The following is a 20,495-nucleotide window of genomic DNA, read 5'->3' as shown; positions in this document are numbered from 1 at the left end:
GAGTTAATCAGCTGACTCGTCATCTTAAAAGTGTGACTAGAAGAACTCTGAGCTTCATCGTTTTTCGTGTATTGAACTCTTTAATTTGCAGTGTGACTGTGTGACATCGTGCTTCCTTCCCATCATCACTGTTTTCTTACTGCTGGACTTCACTGTTGCACTTTATCACTAGAGTTAGACCGGAGAGAGAGAGAGAGAGAGATGGATCAGGCCGGGCCCAGAGTCTCGATATATATATATGGATGCAAAAACATACTTGTAGATGCAATAAGTGAAATGTGGGAAGTTGAAAAGAAAAGAGTTATTTAAAGGGACATACTGGTGGTTCACACTTTTTATGAATCAGCCTGCAGAGACTTGAAGTGTTCTTGAACTCACCATCACGCTGGTGGACAACATGATGAATCAGCAGTTTGCTCATCAATGTGAAATAGGTGGAGATGGACACTGCATTGCACATTGCACCGTACAGATATTGAATTTTCTTTTAGATCGGTTAGAGCTGGGCAATTAATCGAAAAAAAATAATCGAAATCGACATTTAGAAACTCTAATGGACTTAATCTTGCTCATGTTAATTAATGGTGGTGTTCACTGTTGCCATGACAACAAAGCTTGCGTATCTTTAACCCTCCTGTTGTCCTCGTGGAAAAGGAAGGAAAGGAAAGGAGGGAGGGAAGGAAGGAGGGCAGGAAGGAAGGAGGGAAGGAAAGAAATTGCAAATTCAGATTTTTTTGGGTGGTCTATGCCTTTACATATAATTTTTAAATCCTGGTGTATTAAGATAAAGGTAACTAAAAGCTGGCTGTAATTATCGTCCTGCAGGAAAAGTCAAGTCTCTAAAAGTTGATTGAAACTAGCTTCTGCCATAATGTAGAGGAATCAGCTTAAAAGATGACGAAGGGTTTTTAAAAAATGCTGACTTTGTTTTTTTATCAATAATAAATTAAATAAAACGTGCAGAACCACCAGTATGATCCTGTAACGGCTCCAGTAGAGCAGAGCGAGGGGATTTCTTTCATTTCACAGCGCAGTTCGCCACTTTGTCCATTTCATAAGCAATGAGACAGAATAATGTTATGGTTGTATTATTAAAGGGCACGCATAGGAAATGTAGCCAGAGTCTGTTTCAGTGGAAAAATAAGAAGGAAGGACGTAGTTGTGTTGTTTGTTTTTGCTTGAGTGAAAGTACGTTAGCGTAGCCCCGTTAGCGTAGCCTCGTTAGCATAGCCCCGTTAGCCAGTTATCTGGAGGAGCAGTCGGACCGGACATTTAATGGACTTTACTCCACCAGCTCCTTCGTACAAAGTCTCTGTAATGTCTGATTGATTGAGATTGATCGAGAGGCGGTTTCAGCAATTTATCAAACAACTGTCGAACAAGCAGAACGTAAACTAAAATACAGAAGCTGAGAATCTGCTGCTGAGTCCTGTACAGATGTGTGAAAGACCAGACGTGATTCTCCTGACACTGTCCGGAGTTCAGTCATGAAAAACGGGAGCGTACCTATGTTCCCCGGGTCCTATGTTCCCCGATCGCGGCTAACTCGGTTGCTAGCTCAGCGGCTAACTTGGCGGCTAATACAGCTAACTGGCTAACTGTAGACAGGATCATCCCTATGTTCCCCGGTCACATACAAAGCGGGGAACATAGGACCCGGGGAACATAGGGATGATCCCATGAAAAACAGCTCATGTCTCAACATTTGTGAAATCGCTAGATCTAAGTAGAGTCTGTGACACTGTTAAAAGAAAAGTTTTATTTTAGTGGAAGAGTCAGAAAACAGAAACATCCAACCAGTCAGATGTCTCAAATCCAATCTAATGCATTATATGAGGAGTCCTTTAATTACATGAGCTGTGGTGTTTGGTAATAAATAAATAAATACAGGATGTCTGAAGTAGATAAACAGCATCTTGATTGTCTGTTAAACTGTGAAATGGTGGAGAAGAAGTATGATTATCTGAGCCGGTTGGGAGCAGATCCCTCGAGACAAAAAACTAGATTCACCACCAAAAACACCAAAAACACCAGAAGAAGAACATCAATACTTCACATCTAGATTTAGAAAGGTTTCCACTCATAATAAAACCACAGCAGCCATAAAGACAAAGAGCAGGAAAAGACATTTACGCTCTCTCATCATCTCACAGCAAAAAGATCTTTACAAGGCGACTTTATTTTGAAAAACCTCAGCCATGACGGAGTGAGTAGAAAATAGTAAAACAAAATCTACAAATGTGTTTTTTTAAAGGTCGTGTTTGGTCTGTTTCGTCTCCACCACGTCACTGTAACGACTATGAACCGTTGTGTGTTTGTTGAGTGTTGAGTCATGAAGCTAGCTGACGTTAAAACCAAAGCAACGGTCTGTGGTTTCATGCTCGGAAAGTCATTCGTAAAAAAAAAAAGAGCCTCTCCGAAGTTGAAGGTGTCTCTGCTAACGATAGCTCCAAATCTGGCTACGAGAGACTAGCTAGGTCGGCCATTTTTGTGCAATGAAAGCCAAACTGTTGCTTTCTCAATGTGTTAAAGGGCTACATTAACTAAATATGCACCACTTGCTGTTTCATTAAGCTTGTATTTGAGGCGTTGACGTTAGCTTAGCCTGAGCGAGCGATGTCCCTCAGTGCTAGCTCATTATGCTTCAGTCCGATGAGAATAACCTGAGTTTGTTTTCATGCTGCTTGCTTACAGGAGTTCAGGACGTCCTGACCGTTTTATATTTAGCATAGCGTTACAGTTCAACCACTTAGAGAATGTATGAAGTGGAATAGCTGCTACCTTTATTTTGCACGCCTGCAAAATGATTCACCTACCGTACAAGATTGTCACTGATACATGTCAATGTTTTTTGTCCTGTGTCGACATGAACACAGCGCCACCTTCAGTTATAAACAGGCAGTAGAAAGACTTTTAAAAGAAAAAGAACAACCCGCAGCATTAATGACAGTACGTCGCACCAAAAGACTGTTTACCGACTGTCGCCACTCTTTGCATGAGATCTACTGTTTGTACGACACGCACCTCTGACTGTACATTGACAAAAAACAGCACTGTACTGTAATTACCACGAGGAAAACACAGTGAAAACACACCTCTGACTGAAAAACATCTGTGATTATTTTGTATATAAGTCACACTGCTCCTACAGGGGATACTCACGGATCAGAGCTGTCGAGCGGACTTTAAAATGAAGAAGCAGCAGGAGCCTTTTTTTTAAGTCCTGATAGTTAAGAGAATCATATTATCAGATCTTATTGATCACATCTTTTCTTCTGCAGTGTTGTGTGAACATTTACACCCAGTGTTTTGTTTGTTAGTGCAGGAAGTGACGATGCTGTAGAGGCATCAGGAACCACTTCAGTATTTAATGAAAGTCAGCTGATGGAGAGATGAGGTGATTTTTCTACAACCTGGGTTTATATTTCTGTACTTTTGGACGTAATTCCAGGACTTTGAAGAGCTGCTTCCTGCTCTGTACTGCATCTACAGAAGTCATCCAGGTCAATGAACCACTGATTAGACATGTTTGGGTTGTTCCTTTACCTGTCTGTAGGAATCTGTAGGAATTATGGCCAAAAACTACAAATATAAACCCCAGGATCTATAAAAGAACCAAGGCTGGACTCGTCCTTCAAGCCTTTATACTTTCGTGAGGCTGACAGTACACTCCAAACAAAATGTGCTCTGAAAGGCTTCAAACTACTGCTGAATATGGTGCTGTCAGCAAACGTGTGTATAAAGACACCAGTTATTTATTTAACAAAGTGCAACATTTAAACAAATAGACACATTGCCAGCCTGCCAAAAAAGAAATATGGCGCTCCAATTGTGGCCTTTTTGACCGTGTGATTTTGTTGGGAGTGTAGTTTCGGCCTAACTGCTGCTAACTTGATGTCGTTCAAACTGAACAGAAATGTCATGAATTGGGTTCGAGTTGATTTTAAAAGCAAGAAAGCATTAAAAAGAAAAACCTGCAATTGTAACTTGTAAAGTGATTTCTGGAAAAAACCAAATATATGTTCCAGTTGTTGTTGTTGTTGAGAAACTGTGTAGAAGTGGTGAAGCTTCTACGGTATTCAGATGTGATGGTCACTTACAAACGTCCGAACGCCTGCTTTCTCTGGGCCTGTACAACCTTTCAAACCACAAAACATCCAAACAGCTCAGACGAAAAAGTGAAGCAGCTCTTTTCTTTTTTTAGCCTTTAAAAAAAAAAAAAAAAGTTGACATTTGAAGGTCTTTGTCACCCGTAATGTTACGAATAAATGTTTCCATCACATCAGCAATACTGTGAATTTGAATTTGAAGCCTTTATTTCCTTAAACTTACCTCAAAACCAAGTGAGTGAGGAATTAGCTGGAATCTGTTAGCATGATGTTTTCACGTGCACCTTTAGCTCCACGAACTGTGTGTGTGTGTTTCCGTCCGTCACAGAACATTTATACCTCATAAGTCACGCACTCGAACTCTATAATTGTATAAAGTTATATTACGCTTCTCCCAAACATACATTTCATTACCCATGTTTGATAGTGCTGATCTTTATGGAATAACAGGGTGATACTGTACAAACGTCTGCAGACTGAACTAACGTGCAGCGTGTTTGCAAAGGTGAACACTTAACGCACTTAACGTCTCCATGTTAGCTTCGTTTAGACTCTACGCTACATTCACCTGTGTGTTAATCAGATCAGTTTAGACCTCATCTCTCAAAACTGTCACATAAATTCACTGCTTGTGTCACTAGTAGTTGATTGTTAATGGGACATTCAGATTATTAGGAAATCTTTCAAAATAAGAGATAGGTTCGGGATGTGTTTAGCCTAGCTTAGCGCAAAGACTGGAAGCAGAGAGGAACTGCTAGCCTTGCTCCTAGCTTATTTACACTTTAGTAAAAAGTTCATCCTGTAGTCAGCTGGGTGTGACTGATCTTCTAGTTTTGCCAAATATATGGACTTTTCGTTCATGTGTTTGTAGTTCCTGCGTTTTCTTATCTATTAACATTATTATTGATGTTTTGTTTCTTTATTCTTTCACCTTTCAAAATTTTGTAGCCACCAAACCTCCCTCCAAAATATATATTATATCCACCACGAACATTTAAGGATTCCTTCAAATGTTTTCAGTGTGTTTTACAGTTCTGGTATCACTGAATTATCCCTAAAAATGATTGAGTTTATCACAGAGCTCAAGGAATCCAGTTTAAGAATAAAAACTTGTTGTGAAATTCACAGTTCACAATTGTTGGGCTTAGCTGACTAGTAGTAGTGCTAGTTAAGTTACCAGTATTGGTTATGTGACCCTCACCTGACAGGTTGTAAGCGGTCTGTCGAGAGTCTCGCACACTTATTCTTCAATGACAAAGCTAAAACAAATAGACGTTTAAGCAGAAATGGTTTACAGTAAAGTTCTTACAGAACTCAAACCTGATAAGACACTTTGAGTTCAGGACTTTAGAGATGCTGCGTGTAGTCAGTAGCTCTGATGCTAACTATTGCTAAAACCATAGTATCTCCTTTTTACTCTTCGGCTTTTACAGCTTTTGTCCAATAAACATAATACAACATGTAACTCAAACAGACTTGGATATGTTAGAAGGTGGACTGTTCTCATTATGTTAGCATTGATTTAGCTAGGCCAGTATTTTAAACTGCTTCCTCTCGCTGCTAAGTTTGGCTAAATGTGTCTCTGCACCAGGCACAGATGAAAATGATATTAATCAATTTGGCTCTTGTTTAGTAAAAGAGACACAAAATGAAAATTAGACAGAGCTCTCATAACGGGGGCTAGGCTAGGCTAGCAGTTCCCCCCCTTGCCTCTAGTTTTTCTTTGCTAAGCTAGGCTAAAATATCTGAATGTTCCTTCAAAGTTTTTGCAATAAAAGCAGAGTTTCTGTAGTGGAGGTGAAGAGAAAGGGTTAGGAATCACAGTGAAGGAGCTCACAGTGTTTATTTAGTGTGATGATCCGTGAGTGTCTTTCACGTGTATTATACATGTAAGCGTTTTTTTGTTTTTTTTTCTATCACTATATGATTGTACAGTACTGCTTGTATAATTTACAGGTAAAGCATGTATTTTAAACTTTTTGTAAATCCAATGATAACTGTGTACATATATACAGAAATGTAGAAAGTAATTAGGTTTGCAGTTAATCTCTAATAGCATGATACTTAGTGGGGTTTAGTATGTATGTACAGGCTGTATGTTAAATCTTTATGAAGGGAAACACTTGAAAATCACCTGATATCAGACTGCGTGCTGTCTAAGGATAAACTCTGCAATGCATTTTTTTGTGCCTTTTATATCAATGTATGTAATCTAGACAATCTTGAAGAGCTTGTGTACAACCAAAATAACATTAAAATGGTTTTGGGGGAAATGAATCACTCCCTGTGGTTGTTATTGGGAGGTTGTGGAAGCGCTGAAAGGTGCTTCATTCATTTGCTTCCTCGAACATAATGACACAACTTATCCGCTATTGGCTCATTATTGACCAAGGGCTGTGTCTGAAGTGATCTCCTATGTACCATACAGTTCTCTGTCTGTCATTTTATTGGGGTGCCCATGACACAGTCCAGGTAATGTGTAAGGCTGTTGGTCAGCAAGCTAACCACCAAGGTATTAACATTTGAAGTACCAGCAGGAATTGTATCTTTAACCAACATAATGACATTTTTTTTGGTTATATATGCACTACAGGCAAGATTAAACAGGAAAAATGGGCATGATTGAAATTAATATGGGTTATAAAACATTTTGAATCAAGTCAAATGTCTTGTTTCTCGGTCTTTCCTTTACATCTTCTCTTTTAAATATGTAGTAAGACATTGTGTGTGTTGTAGTGTGCCCTGAATAACAGTTTCTGACTCCCATCCCTCAGCTGGTTTCATTAATATGTGTTGATAAGTCTATGAGCTACTAATGCATGTTGCCCATGTGTGAATGCATTGTGATAAACTCTTTCCACAGTGTGTTTGTTGAGAGTTCCTTTTCTGTCTTGTTCTGAGTTGATTCAACAATAATAAAGTGTTCTTGCGTTTGTTTCCAGGTGTTGTCGCCCACGGAGCAGAGCGCCCCATCACCGCCCTCCCCGGATTATCGGACAAAAGGCCAGGATGACGAGAAGGAGCATTTCCACATCCTTCCTCAGCTTCAGGCCAAGAGGGCCGACTTCCTCACTGTCGTGCTGACTGGTACCTTGCCTCAACGCCGGAGCTTCGCCACACCAGACGAAGACATCCCCGAACCCCCAGGGCCGAGAGATGATGATGTCACAAAGAGTGAATCCAACAGTGAGGCCAGTCAGAAGAGCACTGAACGCAGCCAGGATGCGGCACCCTCCACGCTCATGGCTGAGGACCAGAGGGGCCAAAGGGAGCATGCCTCAGCTGCTGATGCAGACCCTGATCTGGAGGATGCTTCCAAGACCCTCGTCCTCTTCTCCCCCGGAGACACTCGCAAGTCCCCTTCTGGTGGAGATCATGTTCTAGAGGGTGAGTTGGCAACACCGTTTGCCCTGACTCCCCGTATCGACCGCCTCCTGGTTGGGGAAGGGATCCAGCAAGAGCCTTCTGAGACTGGCCGTTTATCCCCTGCTCTCAGGTCAGACCTGAGGCCTTCCACTCCCATTGCTCCTGCTTCACCACCCTTCACCAAAGTTGAGCGCACTTTCATACATATTGCAGAGACATCACACCTCAATGTCATGTCTTCCAACGGTCACTCTGCCAAGGACAGTGACCGGGAAGTCTCCACCATCATGAAGGATTTAATTGAGGATGACAGCCATGAGCAGGTGGTGACGGAAGAGCCTCCAGAGGCATCCGTGCCAGACCAACCGCCATCAGTTGACAAACACCCTAAAACTGAGAATGGTCCATCACCTGTCCTGGCTCAGTCTTTGGAGCCTGTCCCAGAAGCCATGTCACCAGTTCATGAACAAAAACAGCCATCGTCCAGTGAAGAAGCTGCCAAGGTTCAGGCAACTGCATCCGAGCTACCAGTGATCATAAAGCCCAAGATTCGCAGCCGAATCCCTGTGCTCATCTCTGAAGAAGACTCAGGCTCCGAGAAGTCCTCCTCCCTCTCGGCACGAGCTCGGCTTCAGCAGCGAGCCAGGCAGCTGGACTTGGCCCGCATGCTGGTCCAGAAGCAGCAGGGTCGCTGGATGAGGAGGAGGATGTTGTCTGGGACATCGTCATCGTTGTCCTCTGGAGAAGATGAGCATCGGAGGGCATCAGAAACTCTGTCCACCACCGGCTCAGAAGAGGACACACATACCTCGGATGAGTCCAGGAGGAGTGCCCGTCTCAAACCGACAGAAGAGCAGGGCTCCAAGGAGTGCAGGAGCAGGATCCCCAGGCCTGTTACCCCTATAAAGAGGCCTTCAGGGAAGCTTGCTGTTCCTTCTCCTCTCTCCTTGCCAGAGCCCAGCACTATCGAAGGAGCATCATCCTTCAGCAACGGGTATGTTTTTGCTTTTTTCTTCTGACATATATAAGTTTCAGTTTTAAAGCATAAATATTTTAATAAACTTGAAAGAAAAACATCTTCAATTTACTATTCTGTCCACAGGCATCAGAAAATTGGACTAAGCACTCTCAGCACCCAACGAAAATCAAAGCCAGTCCCATCCAGATCCTCCTCGTCATGTCCCCGCCCCTCTGCTGTCCCCGCCCAGTCCGGGAGCCCTCGAATGCCCCTCCGAGTCCTATTTGGAACCCGCCGCAGCCTTAGCTCCAACCACTGCAGGACAGACAGCCCCTCTCCTCAGAGAGTATGTCCGTCCAGGCAGCCCCTCTCCGTTCGAGCCCCAACCGTCCCTGTGCTACCACCCAGGACTACAACAACCATGCGGCGCAGCGCCTCGCAGGAAGCCACCGCTCAATCATCCTCTGGCACCACGCCCACTCGGACCAGGCCAAAACCAGCTGCTGCAGCTAAGGGGAAACCGAATGCCAGGGAGAAGTCGGTGCCCGCTAGATAATACAAAGAGACTCATCATTGAGACATATTTGTGTATAATCAGTCTTCGGACAAGCTACGCCTCAAAGGTTCTCACCTGATTCCATGTTAGACTGTGATGTTACAATGACCTCCTTCAATTCATTTAATGTATACGGACCTCTTATTTTTTCCAAGGACAGCTTACAGAACTATCTTCATGGGCTTCCAGTAATCTGAATTGACTATCGTACAGGCGCATTGCTGCCGTGGTGCTATGGATGCGTCTGCTGCTCCCTGGTCAATCCCTGATTTAACTGGTTTCTGGAGCTGAGAATCATGGTCTCCAACAAGACCAGGTCTGGAGAAGCTCACCCCAACACAATACTCCCAGCTTGTCCACAGCTATACTACTATTTCATTGATAGTACCCTGCTTGGTTCACATTGCATGGTAAAGTATATCACAAATACTTGATAGAGGGAAAACGAAATGTAAGAAAATCTGTACCTTTAAATGATTTGATATGGTTCTCCCCTTGCTATTGGGATACACAGGCCAACAAAAAAAAAAGATCAAATTGGACTTACTTGAATGCCCGACTATAATAATATAAGATATTCCTAACTATATCCTGTACTTATGGTCTTGGATAAAGAGAAGAGTTCGATGTGAACACAAAATTAATTGCTCGCCTCCTCCTCATGGTGTGACAATGGGCATGCTTTAATCATTCTATTTTCTGGGTGTTTTTATTTTGTTTATGCTCTGAATTGTATATAATAGAATCATTTCCCATAAAGACATCTTTATTTTTTATCTTGCCAAGCAAAATGTGTAAATTTCAAGTCTTAAACCTTCTGTTCCAATGTGTTGGCACTATGCCTGTTTTTTACGCATGAGAAAAACAGGGTTAACCATGAGAGGAAGTTTTATCTGCTTGGAATCTGCTGACGGTGCAAAAAGGGTCTGCTGGTTGTTGGAGCCCATGTTGTGTTTGTTAGGGGTCGATGGGCACTGAGTTGTGAAGTAAAGTCTTGGTCATGTGAAACAGCATCTTGTCATTCTTTCTCAAAGCTCTCCAGTCAACAGAAAGACCCAAACTGATGTGGCTCCAGACTAGGCATGGGATGATAACCGTGTTCAAGGTATACCACGATTTGAAAAAAACATGATAACCAAATTTTTGTCCTACCGTTCCTGAGGTATGAGCTGTTTTTTGTCTGGTCAAAGACAGGAAGTGGAAAGGTCAGAAATCCCTCAGGTGGTGCAGCTGAAGCCTTTTAGGAACATTTTAGAGCTGTAATCGCAATACTGCCATACCGTGAAACCGTGATATTTTTTCTAATGGTTATCATACCGCTAGAATCTCATACCGGCCCATGCCTACTCAAGACTTTCCAGAATGTCTCAATTCCAGATCGGATCCATCCTTACTGGCCACAGGTCTTTAGTCTGGAGTAAATTTAGGTTTTGATTGGACGCAACAGGATTGCAAATGCTGCATTTTTAATTTACACTCAAAAAAAATTACAGTCAAGATCAAGAATACCACCAAGAACAGTCTCAAAAAATCAGACAGGATTTCATACGAAACCGAAGGAACCTGTCTGGCCCTTCACATATTATATGCAGGTGTTATCATTTGCCACTTTTCGTGATTTAGATTTGATATTTCAATGCTTTTAATACAAGACATGGCATAGACGTGTTTTAATCTGGTAATGTGGCATCTTCAGGTTAATGCATGTCGTGTTTCTTTCTGTATCTCCTCTTCCTGTTTTCTTTCCTGGAAGTTAAATGTAGCTGACTGGAAAACAAACTAAGGACAGCAGATCAGTGTCATGCTCATGAAGTACAGAACTCAAATGAATGAGGAGTCCAGCAGCTGCAACAGAAGATAACCCTAACCCTGAACATCAGTCTGTCCTTCAGAGATGATAGAACAACGGCCAACAGCAGCACGGCAGATATGATGAGACGAATCCTAGAATCAAAGGTGGAAAAACATTTACTACATACTGCACAGAGAGGTGCATATACTTTGCTTTATAGGCTTCCTTATAAGTCAGTATCCATTAACGCAGAGGTGTCAAACTCATTTTCATTCAAGGGCCGGACCATTAAAAAATGGAAGGAAGGAATGAAAAGAAGACAGGAAGGAAAAATGGAAGGAAGGAAGGACAGTTTCAAATAATAGGAATTTTCTGGCAATTATTTGAAGTCTCTAACTAACCTGTAGCACATGTAAATCAGGGGCAAGGGGATAACTGTACAAAGTATCAAAATTGCAGAAAAGTAAATCCAATTTTGCTTATTTCCACTCTCCAGTCACAGTCGGTGCTTCTGATCTGCACGTGGATGTCCAACGTGATAAACCTGACTTCCAACATGATTCAGATCTGAAGGACACATTTTATCAGCAGGTTTGTGGGTGTTTGAGATGAATTATCTATTGTGAAGCTTTTTCTGTGACGAGCATCAATAAAACAAAACTGTGCTCCAGACTGAGTGTCAGGTTCAAGCAACCTAAAACACTTAAAAAATATCAGACAAAGGAAGACAAGACAACAGGATTAGAGTTTCTACTTGCAAGGAGAACGGACAGAGATCTGCTCAGTTACAATCTCCAACTCGCTCTGAGCAAACCTTGCCGAACCCTTTCTTTTTATTGGTTTCAGGATTTCTCTGATTTACATAGTCATTTCTGTTCTAAAGGGTGGGGGTCACAAATCGGTCACATGGTCTCAGGTGGACACACACTTCAAAGACGTCCTGAGCAGGGTCACAGGTCCTGAAAAACAACTTTAAAACAGCATGCTTGTAGACTATAAAGATCAATGATTATAGAAAGGGTAAATATGAGATAACTTATATACAGTAATTCCAACACTGAGACGTAATACTGTTGAACCTCCACGTATTGATCCTCAGACACCTCAGCCTGTTCATCTGCTTTGTGAATAGATTTATTTTTAGTTTATTTTAGTATCAAACCAGATTTAATTATAAAGCACATTTAAAACTACAGCCGTTGACCAAAGAGCTACTGAACAATCATCAACATAAAAGCAACGCAGTAAGAAACAAACTGGTGAAAACAGACAGAAATGAACAACTTTCATACTGAGTTAGAAGCCAAAGAAGAGAAATGTGTTTGTGTCTGACGTGCAGAGGCAGCTCAGAGAAGTTTAAAATGAGTCACATCTACTTCTGTATATTATCCTTTTTTATGATGAGTTAAGAACACTATTAATTAAATGTCATCATCAGAGCACGAAACATCTCTGGTTTATGAACACATAATAGTTGTTTAATTTTAAGTTGGATACTTTTGTCTCTAAAGTTTGGAAAACATGTCAGAATGGTTTATTAGTTTAGCATCACCTGTATCTGTATCTTTCTTTTTCTTTTTCTGGTGTCTTATAAACCCATGTGGGCTAATAAATACACTATATCATATCATGTAGTGAGCTGCAGTTGCTCTACTCGGCCGCTGGGGGTGCAGTTGCGTCTCTCGGCCGCTGGGGGTGCAGTTGCCTCTCTCTGCCGCTGGGGGTGCAGTAGCCTCTCTCGGCCGCTGGGGGTGCAGTTGCGTCTCTCTGCCGCTGGGGGTGCAGTTGCGTCTCTCTGCCGCTGGGGGTGCAGTTTCCTCTCTCTGCCGCTGGGGGCGCAGTCGTTCCTGGTACAGAGCAGCCTGGGTGATGACGCAGGGCCAAGATGGCGGCGCAGGTAGAGCTGTGCTGTTTGGATACTTTCCCCCCTCACCTGAGCCCTCTGGACGGCCTGCTGGCACCGTCCCACCTGGCCTCGCTGCTCCAGGATGACTCGGACCCACCGACCGTCCTCTTCACCCCGCAGCGGCCTCCCAGCAGCGGGACACCGGGCATCCTGCTGCGTGTGCACCCGGCCAGCGAGCACGATCCCCCGGCTGACCCGGAGCCCGGTGGCCGCCTCCGGCTGCTCACCAGCCGGCTGTTCCTGCGGCTGCACGGCCTGCAGCGGGTGGGCAGCACCGGGACGGTCCGGGCCCTGAAGCCGGTCAGCCTCCACCGGGTGGTGCTCGGAGCCCGCAGCCGGCAGAGCCTCCGCTGGGCCGCAGCTGAGCGGTTCACCGGCGGGCTGCTGGAGCTCTGCAGCCCGGGACAGTGGCTCCTGGCCCGGCAGGGAGACCCGCTGCTGCTGCCCGGACAGGTGAGACCCGGAGCTTCACCTGGCTCATATAATAACACTGATATAATAATTAAAGGTCCACTGCAGAGTTATTATAGTTTATTAATGTTCATTAGGTTTTATTTCAGTTTAGTTTTAGTGAGTTTAACAAGTGATGAAGTAGTTTTAGTTTAACTCTGTAATGTCTGGTCAATCATATTTATACATGAGTTTTAGAAACCTTTAAATCAGTGTGATTATATTTATTTCCCTTAACCCTTAAACAGGCAGGATGGAAAATGAGATGTAAAAAAATCCTAATATGATGTCACTAGTTATGTCATTTGCACCTAAAGTAAAACATTTCCTTCATATTTTTAATATATTTTGGATTTTATGAGTTGTATCTCCACCAGGATGCTTTGCCCTTATTAAGGTATAACATGGTCATAATGGTAAAAACACTTAAATGTGTTATTTAACATAGAAAAGTTAAAGTGATACATTCTGCTCATTAATATTAATATCACACATACTAGTTTCTAAACTGATTTTTATCATTTTATAACTTTTATAACTACAACAAGCTTTAATTCTACCAATTAACCCTTAAACAGGCCTTACTAGTTATGTCATTTGCACCTAAAGTAAGGAAGGAAGGAGGAAGGAAAGGAGGGAAGAAGGAAGGAAAGGAGGGAGGAAGGGAAGGAAGGGAGGAAGAAGGAAGGAAGGAAAGGAAGAAGGAAGGAAAGGAAGGAGGGAGGAAGAAGGAAGGAAAGGCGGAGGGAAGGGAAGCAAGGGAAGAAAGGAAGGACAGATGAAGGAAGGAAGAAAGGACAGAAGGAGGGAACATTTACCCTAATAGCTGAACTTAGATCTGAGGAAGGAAGGAAGGAAGGAAGGAAGGACAGATGAAGGAAGGAAGGAAGGAAGGAAGGAAGGAAGGAAGGAAGGAAGGAAGGAAGGACAGATGAAGGAAGGAAGGAAGGACAGATGAAGGAAGGAAGGAAGGAAGGAAAGGAGGGAAGAAGGAAGAAAAGGAGGGAGGAAGAAGGAAGAAAAGGAGGGAGGAAGGGAAGGAAGGGAAGGAAGGGAGGAAGAAGGAAGGAAAGGAAGGAGGGAGGAGGAAGGAAGGGAAGCAAGGGAAGAAAGGAAGGACAGATGAAGGAAGGAAGAAAGGACAGAAGGAGGGAACATTTACCCTAACAGCTGAACTTAGATCTGAGGAAGGAAGGAAGGAAGGAAGGAAGGACAGATGAAGGAAGGAAGAAAGGACAGAAGGAGGGAACATTTACCCTAACAGCTGAACTTAGATCTGAGGAAGGAAGGAAGGAAGGAAGGACAGATGAAGGAAGGAAGGAAGGACAGAGGAAGGACCCGGGAGGACAACATGAAGTTAAAGAGTGTGTATCTTCTGGTGCACGCTGCCTGTTTAAGGGTTAATAACCTGCAGTATATAATCACATACATGTAATACACACATACACTAATGCAGTGTTAAATGACTAAATATTTAATAGCTTATTTTAAGATAAATTCATGTTGAAAATGTTTCTATCAAAGTAGACCCAGCAGGTATAGAAGCTCATTCTCATTATGCATAAAACAGTTTGAAGGTTTATCATTTCTATCAAAGTATAAACCTACAACAAGCTTTAATTCTACCAATTAACCCTTAAACAGGCCTTACTAGTTGTCATTTGCACCTAAAGTAAGGAAGGAAGGAGGAAGGAAAGGAGGGAAGAAGGGAAGGAAGGGAGGAAGAAGGAAGGAAAGGAGGGAGGAAGGGAAGGAAGGAAGGGAGGAAGAAGGAAGGAAAGGAAGGAGGGAGGAAGAAGGAAGGAAGGAAGGAAGGAAGGACAGATGAAGGAAGGAAGGACAGATGAAGGAAGGAAGGAAGGACAGAGGAAGGAAGGAAGGAAGGAAGGACAGATGAAGGAAGGAAGGAAGGAAGGAAGGAAGGACAGATGAAGGAAGGAAGGAAGGAAGGAAGGAAGGACAGATGAAGGAAGGAAGGACAGATGAAGGAAGGAAGGACAGAGGAAGGAAGGAAGGAAGGAAGGACAGATGAAGGAAGGAAGGAAGGAAGGAAGGACAGATGAAGGAAGGAAGGAAGGACAGAGGAAGGAAGGAAGGAAGGAAGGACAGATGAAGGAAGGAAGGAAGGAAGGAAGGAAGGACAGATGAAGGAAGGAAGGAAGGAAGGAAGGAAGGACAGATGAAGGAAGGAAGGACAGATGAAGGAAGGAAGGACAGAGGAAGGAAGGAAGGAAGGAAGGACAGATGAAGGAAGGAAGGAAGGAAGGAAGGACAGATGAAGGAAGGAAGGACAGATGAAGGAAGGAAGGACAGAGGAAGGAAGGAAGGAAGGAAGGAAGGACAGATGAAGGAAGGAAGGAAGGACAGATGAAGGAAGGAAGGAAGGAAGGAAGGAAGGACAGAGGAAGGAAGGAAGGAAGGAAGGAAGGAAGGACAGAGGAAGGAAGGAAGGAAGGAAGGAAGGAAGGACAGATGAAGGAAGGAAGGAAGGACAGAGGAAGGACCCGGGAGGACAACATGAAGTTAAAGAGTGTGTATCTTCTGGTGCACGCTGCCTGTTTAAGGGTTAATAACCTGCAGTATATAATCACATACATGTAATACACACATACACTAATGCAGTGTTAAATGACTAAATGTTTAATAACTTATTTTATGATAAATTCATGTTGAAAATGTTTCTATCAAAGTAGACCCAGCAGGTATAGAAGCTCATTCTCATTATGTATAAAACAGTTTGAAGGTTTATCATTTCTATCAAAGTATAAACCTACAACAAGCTTTAATTCTACCAATTAACCCTTAAACAGGCCTTACTAGTTGTCATTTGCACCTAAAGTAAGGAAGGAAGGGAAGGAAGGGAGGAAGAAGGAAGGAAAGGAGGGAGGAAGGGAAGGAAGGAAGGGAGGAAGAAGGAAGGAAAGGAAGGAGGGAGGAAGAAGGAAGGAAAGGTGGAAGGAAGGGAAGCAAGGGAAGAAAGGAAGGACAGGTGAAGGAAGGAAGAAAGGACAGAAGGAGGAAGGAAGGAAGGAAGGAAGGAAGGACAGATGAAGGAAGGAAGGAAGGAAGGAAGGACAGATGAAGGAAGGAAGGAAGGAAGGAAGGAAGGAAGGAAGGAAGGAAGGAAGGACAGATGAAGGAAGGAAGGAAGGAAGGAAGGAAGGAAGGACAGATGAAGGAAGGAAGGACAGATGAAGGAAGGAAGGAAGGAAGGAAGGACAGATGAAGGAAGGAAGGAAGGAAGGAAGGAAGGACAGATGGAAGGAAGAAAGGAAGGAAGGAAAAAAGGGAGGAAGGACAGATGGATGGAAGGAAGGAAGAAAAGGAGGGAGGGAGGAATGAAGGGAGGAAGGACAGATGGAAGGAAAAAAGGGAGGAAGGACAGAAAGTAGACCCAGCAGGTATAGAAACTCATTTCATTATCATGCATAAAACAGTTTGAATGGTGATATGAGTTTTATGCAGGAGCTTAAAAAATGTTTGTATTTAATATGTTTTTATGTGTTTAAAAATAATGCTATGAAAAATCAAATATGATACAAATAAAACTCATAGTGTCTTATTTATTTATTTATTTATGTATTTATTTTGAATTACTTGTCAGAAGGTCCAATAAACTCCAGTTTCATAATTCAATAGTTCAGGTTTTACAGGGTTAAGATCATATTTTACTTTATTAATCCCACAGTGGAGGAAATATGAATTATTCCAGCAGCAGAGTGAACAGTATAATAAAAGAGCATCAATAAGAATAAAGAAGAATAAAGAAGTAGTAATAACATTAATAGTAGACATATATAGAGTATATAGAGTAGATCAGGGTCATGTGGGACACTTCTGACTTCTTTACTTTATTTAAATATGAGTCATAAACATTATATATTATATATATATATAAACTTAATATCATTATAAAGCTCTGAGATGTTTCCTTATTACACCACAAGACAGTTTTTAGATGTTGTAAATGAACATGTCTCTTTATTATATATTATATTAATTAGCTTTAAAATAATCTAATAGAAAAGACATAAATGCAATAAAAAAGATCAATATATAAATAAAGTTAAATAAATAAAACTCAAATTAAATAAATATAATAACTAAAAATACAATACAATGAATACAAAACAAAATAAATAAATACAATAAGTATAAATAAAGTTAAAATAAATAAAATAAGTAAGAATAAAATAAAAAAATTAAAATAAAATTAAATAAATATAATATAATAACTAAAAATACAATACAATGAATAAATAATACAATAAATAAATAAAATCTATATAAATAAAGTTAGAATAAATAAAATAAGTAAGAATAAAAAATAAAAATAAAATAAATAAGTAAATACAATTTAAAATAAGTAAATAAAGTTAAAATAAATAAAACATGTAATAAAACACTGTATAATAACCTCTCTGTGTATAAATGACAGTATATGACATCACTTCCTGTCTCAGCTGCAGTATTAATAACAGTATATGACATCACTTCCTGTCTCAGCTGCAGCACTCAGACCTGCTGGTTCTGTCCTGCAGTCCGGTCCTTCAGGGTCGGATCACCCCCGACACTTCTCTGGTCGTGACGGACTGCTGTGATTGGCCGGAGCCGCCGAGCGCCGCCGCCCCCTGCAGGCCGCTCAGACTCTGCGTGTCGGACTTCGCTCACTACGCCGACGGCCTCGGGGGGGCGGGGGGGGGGCCGCTCGCTGCTGGACAACAGGAAGCTGCTGGGCTCGGGCTTCTCGGGCTTCCTGCAGGCGCTGGAGTGCCGGGTGGACGTCCGGGTGGTGGACGCCCGGCGGTGGGGGGGGGTCAGAGGTCAGCAGGGTGGGGGTGGGGGGGTGGGGGTCAGAGGTCAACAGGGTGGGGGTGGGGGCGGGGGGGTGGATGTGGATAACTGCGTGTTTGTGAGTAAACAGCTGCTGCTCAGACTCGGCCTGTTTAACCAGGAGTGGGTGAAGCTGTCCCGGCCGGGGGTGGGGGTGGGGGTGGGGGGGGCCTGCAGACCGCCCCAGCCGGGTCACTGTGATGTCAGAGGGGGGGGCAGAGAGAGGCTCGTCTCCGTGGTGACGGTGGATTTGAGTGAGAGTCCAGATCTGCAGTTTCACGACGAGGCCGGGTTCATATCTGAGACTCTTTGGTTCAACCTGACGGACGGAGAGGAGACGAGTACTGGAGCCTGTAGTGTTAGAGTCAAGGTACACACACACACACACACACACACACACACACACACACACACACACACACACACACACACACAACATACACACACACACACACACACGCACACACACACACATACACACACACACATACACACACACACACACACACACACACACACACACACACACACACACACACACACACACACACACACACACACACACACACACACACACACACACACACACACACACACTGCTGCAGCCTGAGAGTCAAGGTACTCACACACACACACACACACACACACACACACACACACACACACACACACAAACATACACACACACACACACACACGCACACACACACACATACACACACACACATACACACACACACACACACACACACACACACACACACACACACACACACACACACACACACACACACACACACACACACACACACACACACACTGCTGCAGCCTGAGAGTCAAGGTACTCACACACACACACACACACACACACACACACACACACACACACACACACACACACACACACACACACACACACACACACTGCTGCAGCCTGAGAGTCAAGGTACACACACACACACACACACACACACACACACACACACACACACACACACACACACACACACACACACTGCTGCAGAAACCTGAATGTTGCCCCCCCCCCCCCCCCCCGTCGTTGGGACCCGTAATGCTAACGTCTATTAGCATACAATTGACATCACTGTTAGCCACATTACAATTCATATTCAGTACCAACCCTGACCCAGGGGGCTAATCGCTAAGCTAATATGCTAATACGAAGCTAACATGCTAATATACACACTTACACACTTTGTCAGGAAAAGGTCCCCACACTGCAGTACCGTGTGTGACCTCTGGGGTTCACACACACAGTCAGGAAAACCAACCTTGTGGGGACCGGGCCTATCAGGAGGCTGTTTGCTATTGAGTCCAATGCTCGTTACCATGGAAACCAGGAATCGGTCCCCACAGGGTTGGTAATATTTAACGTTTCGAGGAAGTTTTAAAGATCTCGATATTTAACGAGATGTTTAACAAACTGAAGGAGACATAAGTATTTCCTGTTATTGATCAGATATCAGCTGATCATCTTCATATTGATCTGATCTCTTTATAACCCTCGTATTCTCTCAGCGTTGGCAGCAGACTCAGCAGCTCTCGGCTCGTCGCTCCGACAGTTTCTGCCGCTCGGCGTCTCCGCCCGTTGCCATGGAGCTTCACATCCAGCCGGTGGCGTCGCCGCTGTACAGCAGCCTCGGTTGCTATGACAACCTGCTGGCCGATCACTTCGACACGCCGAGGTCAGCTGATCACGCGAGTCATCGGCTCAATTCATACTGATGTTAACCCTTTATAGGACACTCGTTGAAAGGAAGGGAGGAAGGAAGGAAGGGAGGGAAGGAAGGAAGGAAGGACGGAGGAAGGAAAGAGAGAAGGAGGGAGGGAGGAAGGGAAGAAAGAAGAAAGGAAGGAAGAAGAAAGGGGGATGGAGGAAGGAAAGAAGGAAGGGAGGAGAGAAGGAGGGAGGGAGGAAGAACAGATGGAAGTAAGGAAGGAAGGAAGGACGGAGGAAATAAGGAACGAGGGAGGGAGAAAGGAAAAGAGGAAGAGAAAAAAGAAGGTAGGGAGGAAGGAAAGAAGGAAGGAAGGAAGGACAGATGGAAGGAAGGAAAGAAGGAAGGGAGGACGAAGGAAGGACGGAGGAAGGAAAGAAGGAAGGGAGGAGAGAAGGAGGGAGGGAGACACACTGAGACTTAAATACAGCAACCAAACTGTTTAACCTCATTATGATCATGTGACAGTCTGCTGCGTGGTGGTGGTTGCCATGGTGATTAATTGGCTGTCTCTCTCTCTCCTCAGACTGGTTGCCGTGGGAGACGTCCTCACAGTCCCGGCTGGAAACCATCCAGACCTGCTGCAGAGCTCAGAGGGAATAAACAGGTCATCATCATAATAATACACTCTGTTAGTGGCTCAGGTGCATTGTGGGTAATGTAGGCGTCAGATGATGAACTCTGTGGTGACCTTTGACCCCTGCCAGGTGTCCGGTGCTGTTCTTCAGAGTGCAGCAGGTTCAACCGTCAGCAGAGACAGAAGAAGAAGAAGAGAGAGGAGCGCTG

At 43.5% G+C, this 20,495-nt stretch overlaps 2 protein-coding genes across 2 annotated transcripts in view; both read left to right on the top strand.

The window, feature by feature from the left end:
• Positions 1 to 8,989, top strand: part of ttbk1a (tau tubulin kinase 1a) — a 46,884-nt gene extending 37,895 nt beyond the window's left edge. Inside the window, exons 14-15 of the mRNA XM_053337605.1 lie at positions 7,052 to 8,469; positions 8,578 to 8,989. Coding sequence (XP_053193580.1) covers positions 7,052 to 8,469; positions 8,578 to 8,989 — 1,830 coding nt within the window. The remainder of the gene's footprint in view (positions 1 to 7,051; positions 8,470 to 8,577) is intronic.
• A 3,460-nt stretch (positions 8,990 to 12,449) lies between these two features.
• The window catches only part of pex6 (peroxisomal biogenesis factor 6), a 24,843-nt gene continuing 16,797 nt past the window's right edge, over positions 12,450 to 20,495 (top strand). The window contains 6 exon segments of the mRNA XM_053337601.1: positions 12,450 to 13,140; positions 17,644 to 17,835; positions 17,837 to 18,340; positions 19,510 to 19,676; positions 20,236 to 20,316; positions 20,417 to 20,495. The exon segment at positions 20,417 to 20,495 is cut by the window's right edge and continues 33 nt beyond it. Coding sequence (XP_053193576.1) covers positions 12,667 to 13,140; positions 17,644 to 17,835; positions 17,837 to 18,340; positions 19,510 to 19,676; positions 20,236 to 20,316; positions 20,417 to 20,495 — 1,497 coding nt within the window. The 5' untranslated portion in view covers positions 12,450 to 12,666.

This window comes from Scomber japonicus, chromosome 2 (genome assembly GCF_027409825.1).
Source record: "Scomber japonicus isolate fScoJap1 chromosome 2, fScoJap1.pri, whole genome shotgun sequence".
NCBI lineage: Eukaryota > Metazoa > Chordata > Actinopteri > Scombriformes > Scombridae > Scomber > Scomber japonicus.
Note: the sequence above shows the minus strand (reverse complement) of the source record. Positions and strands in the feature narration are given on the sequence as shown.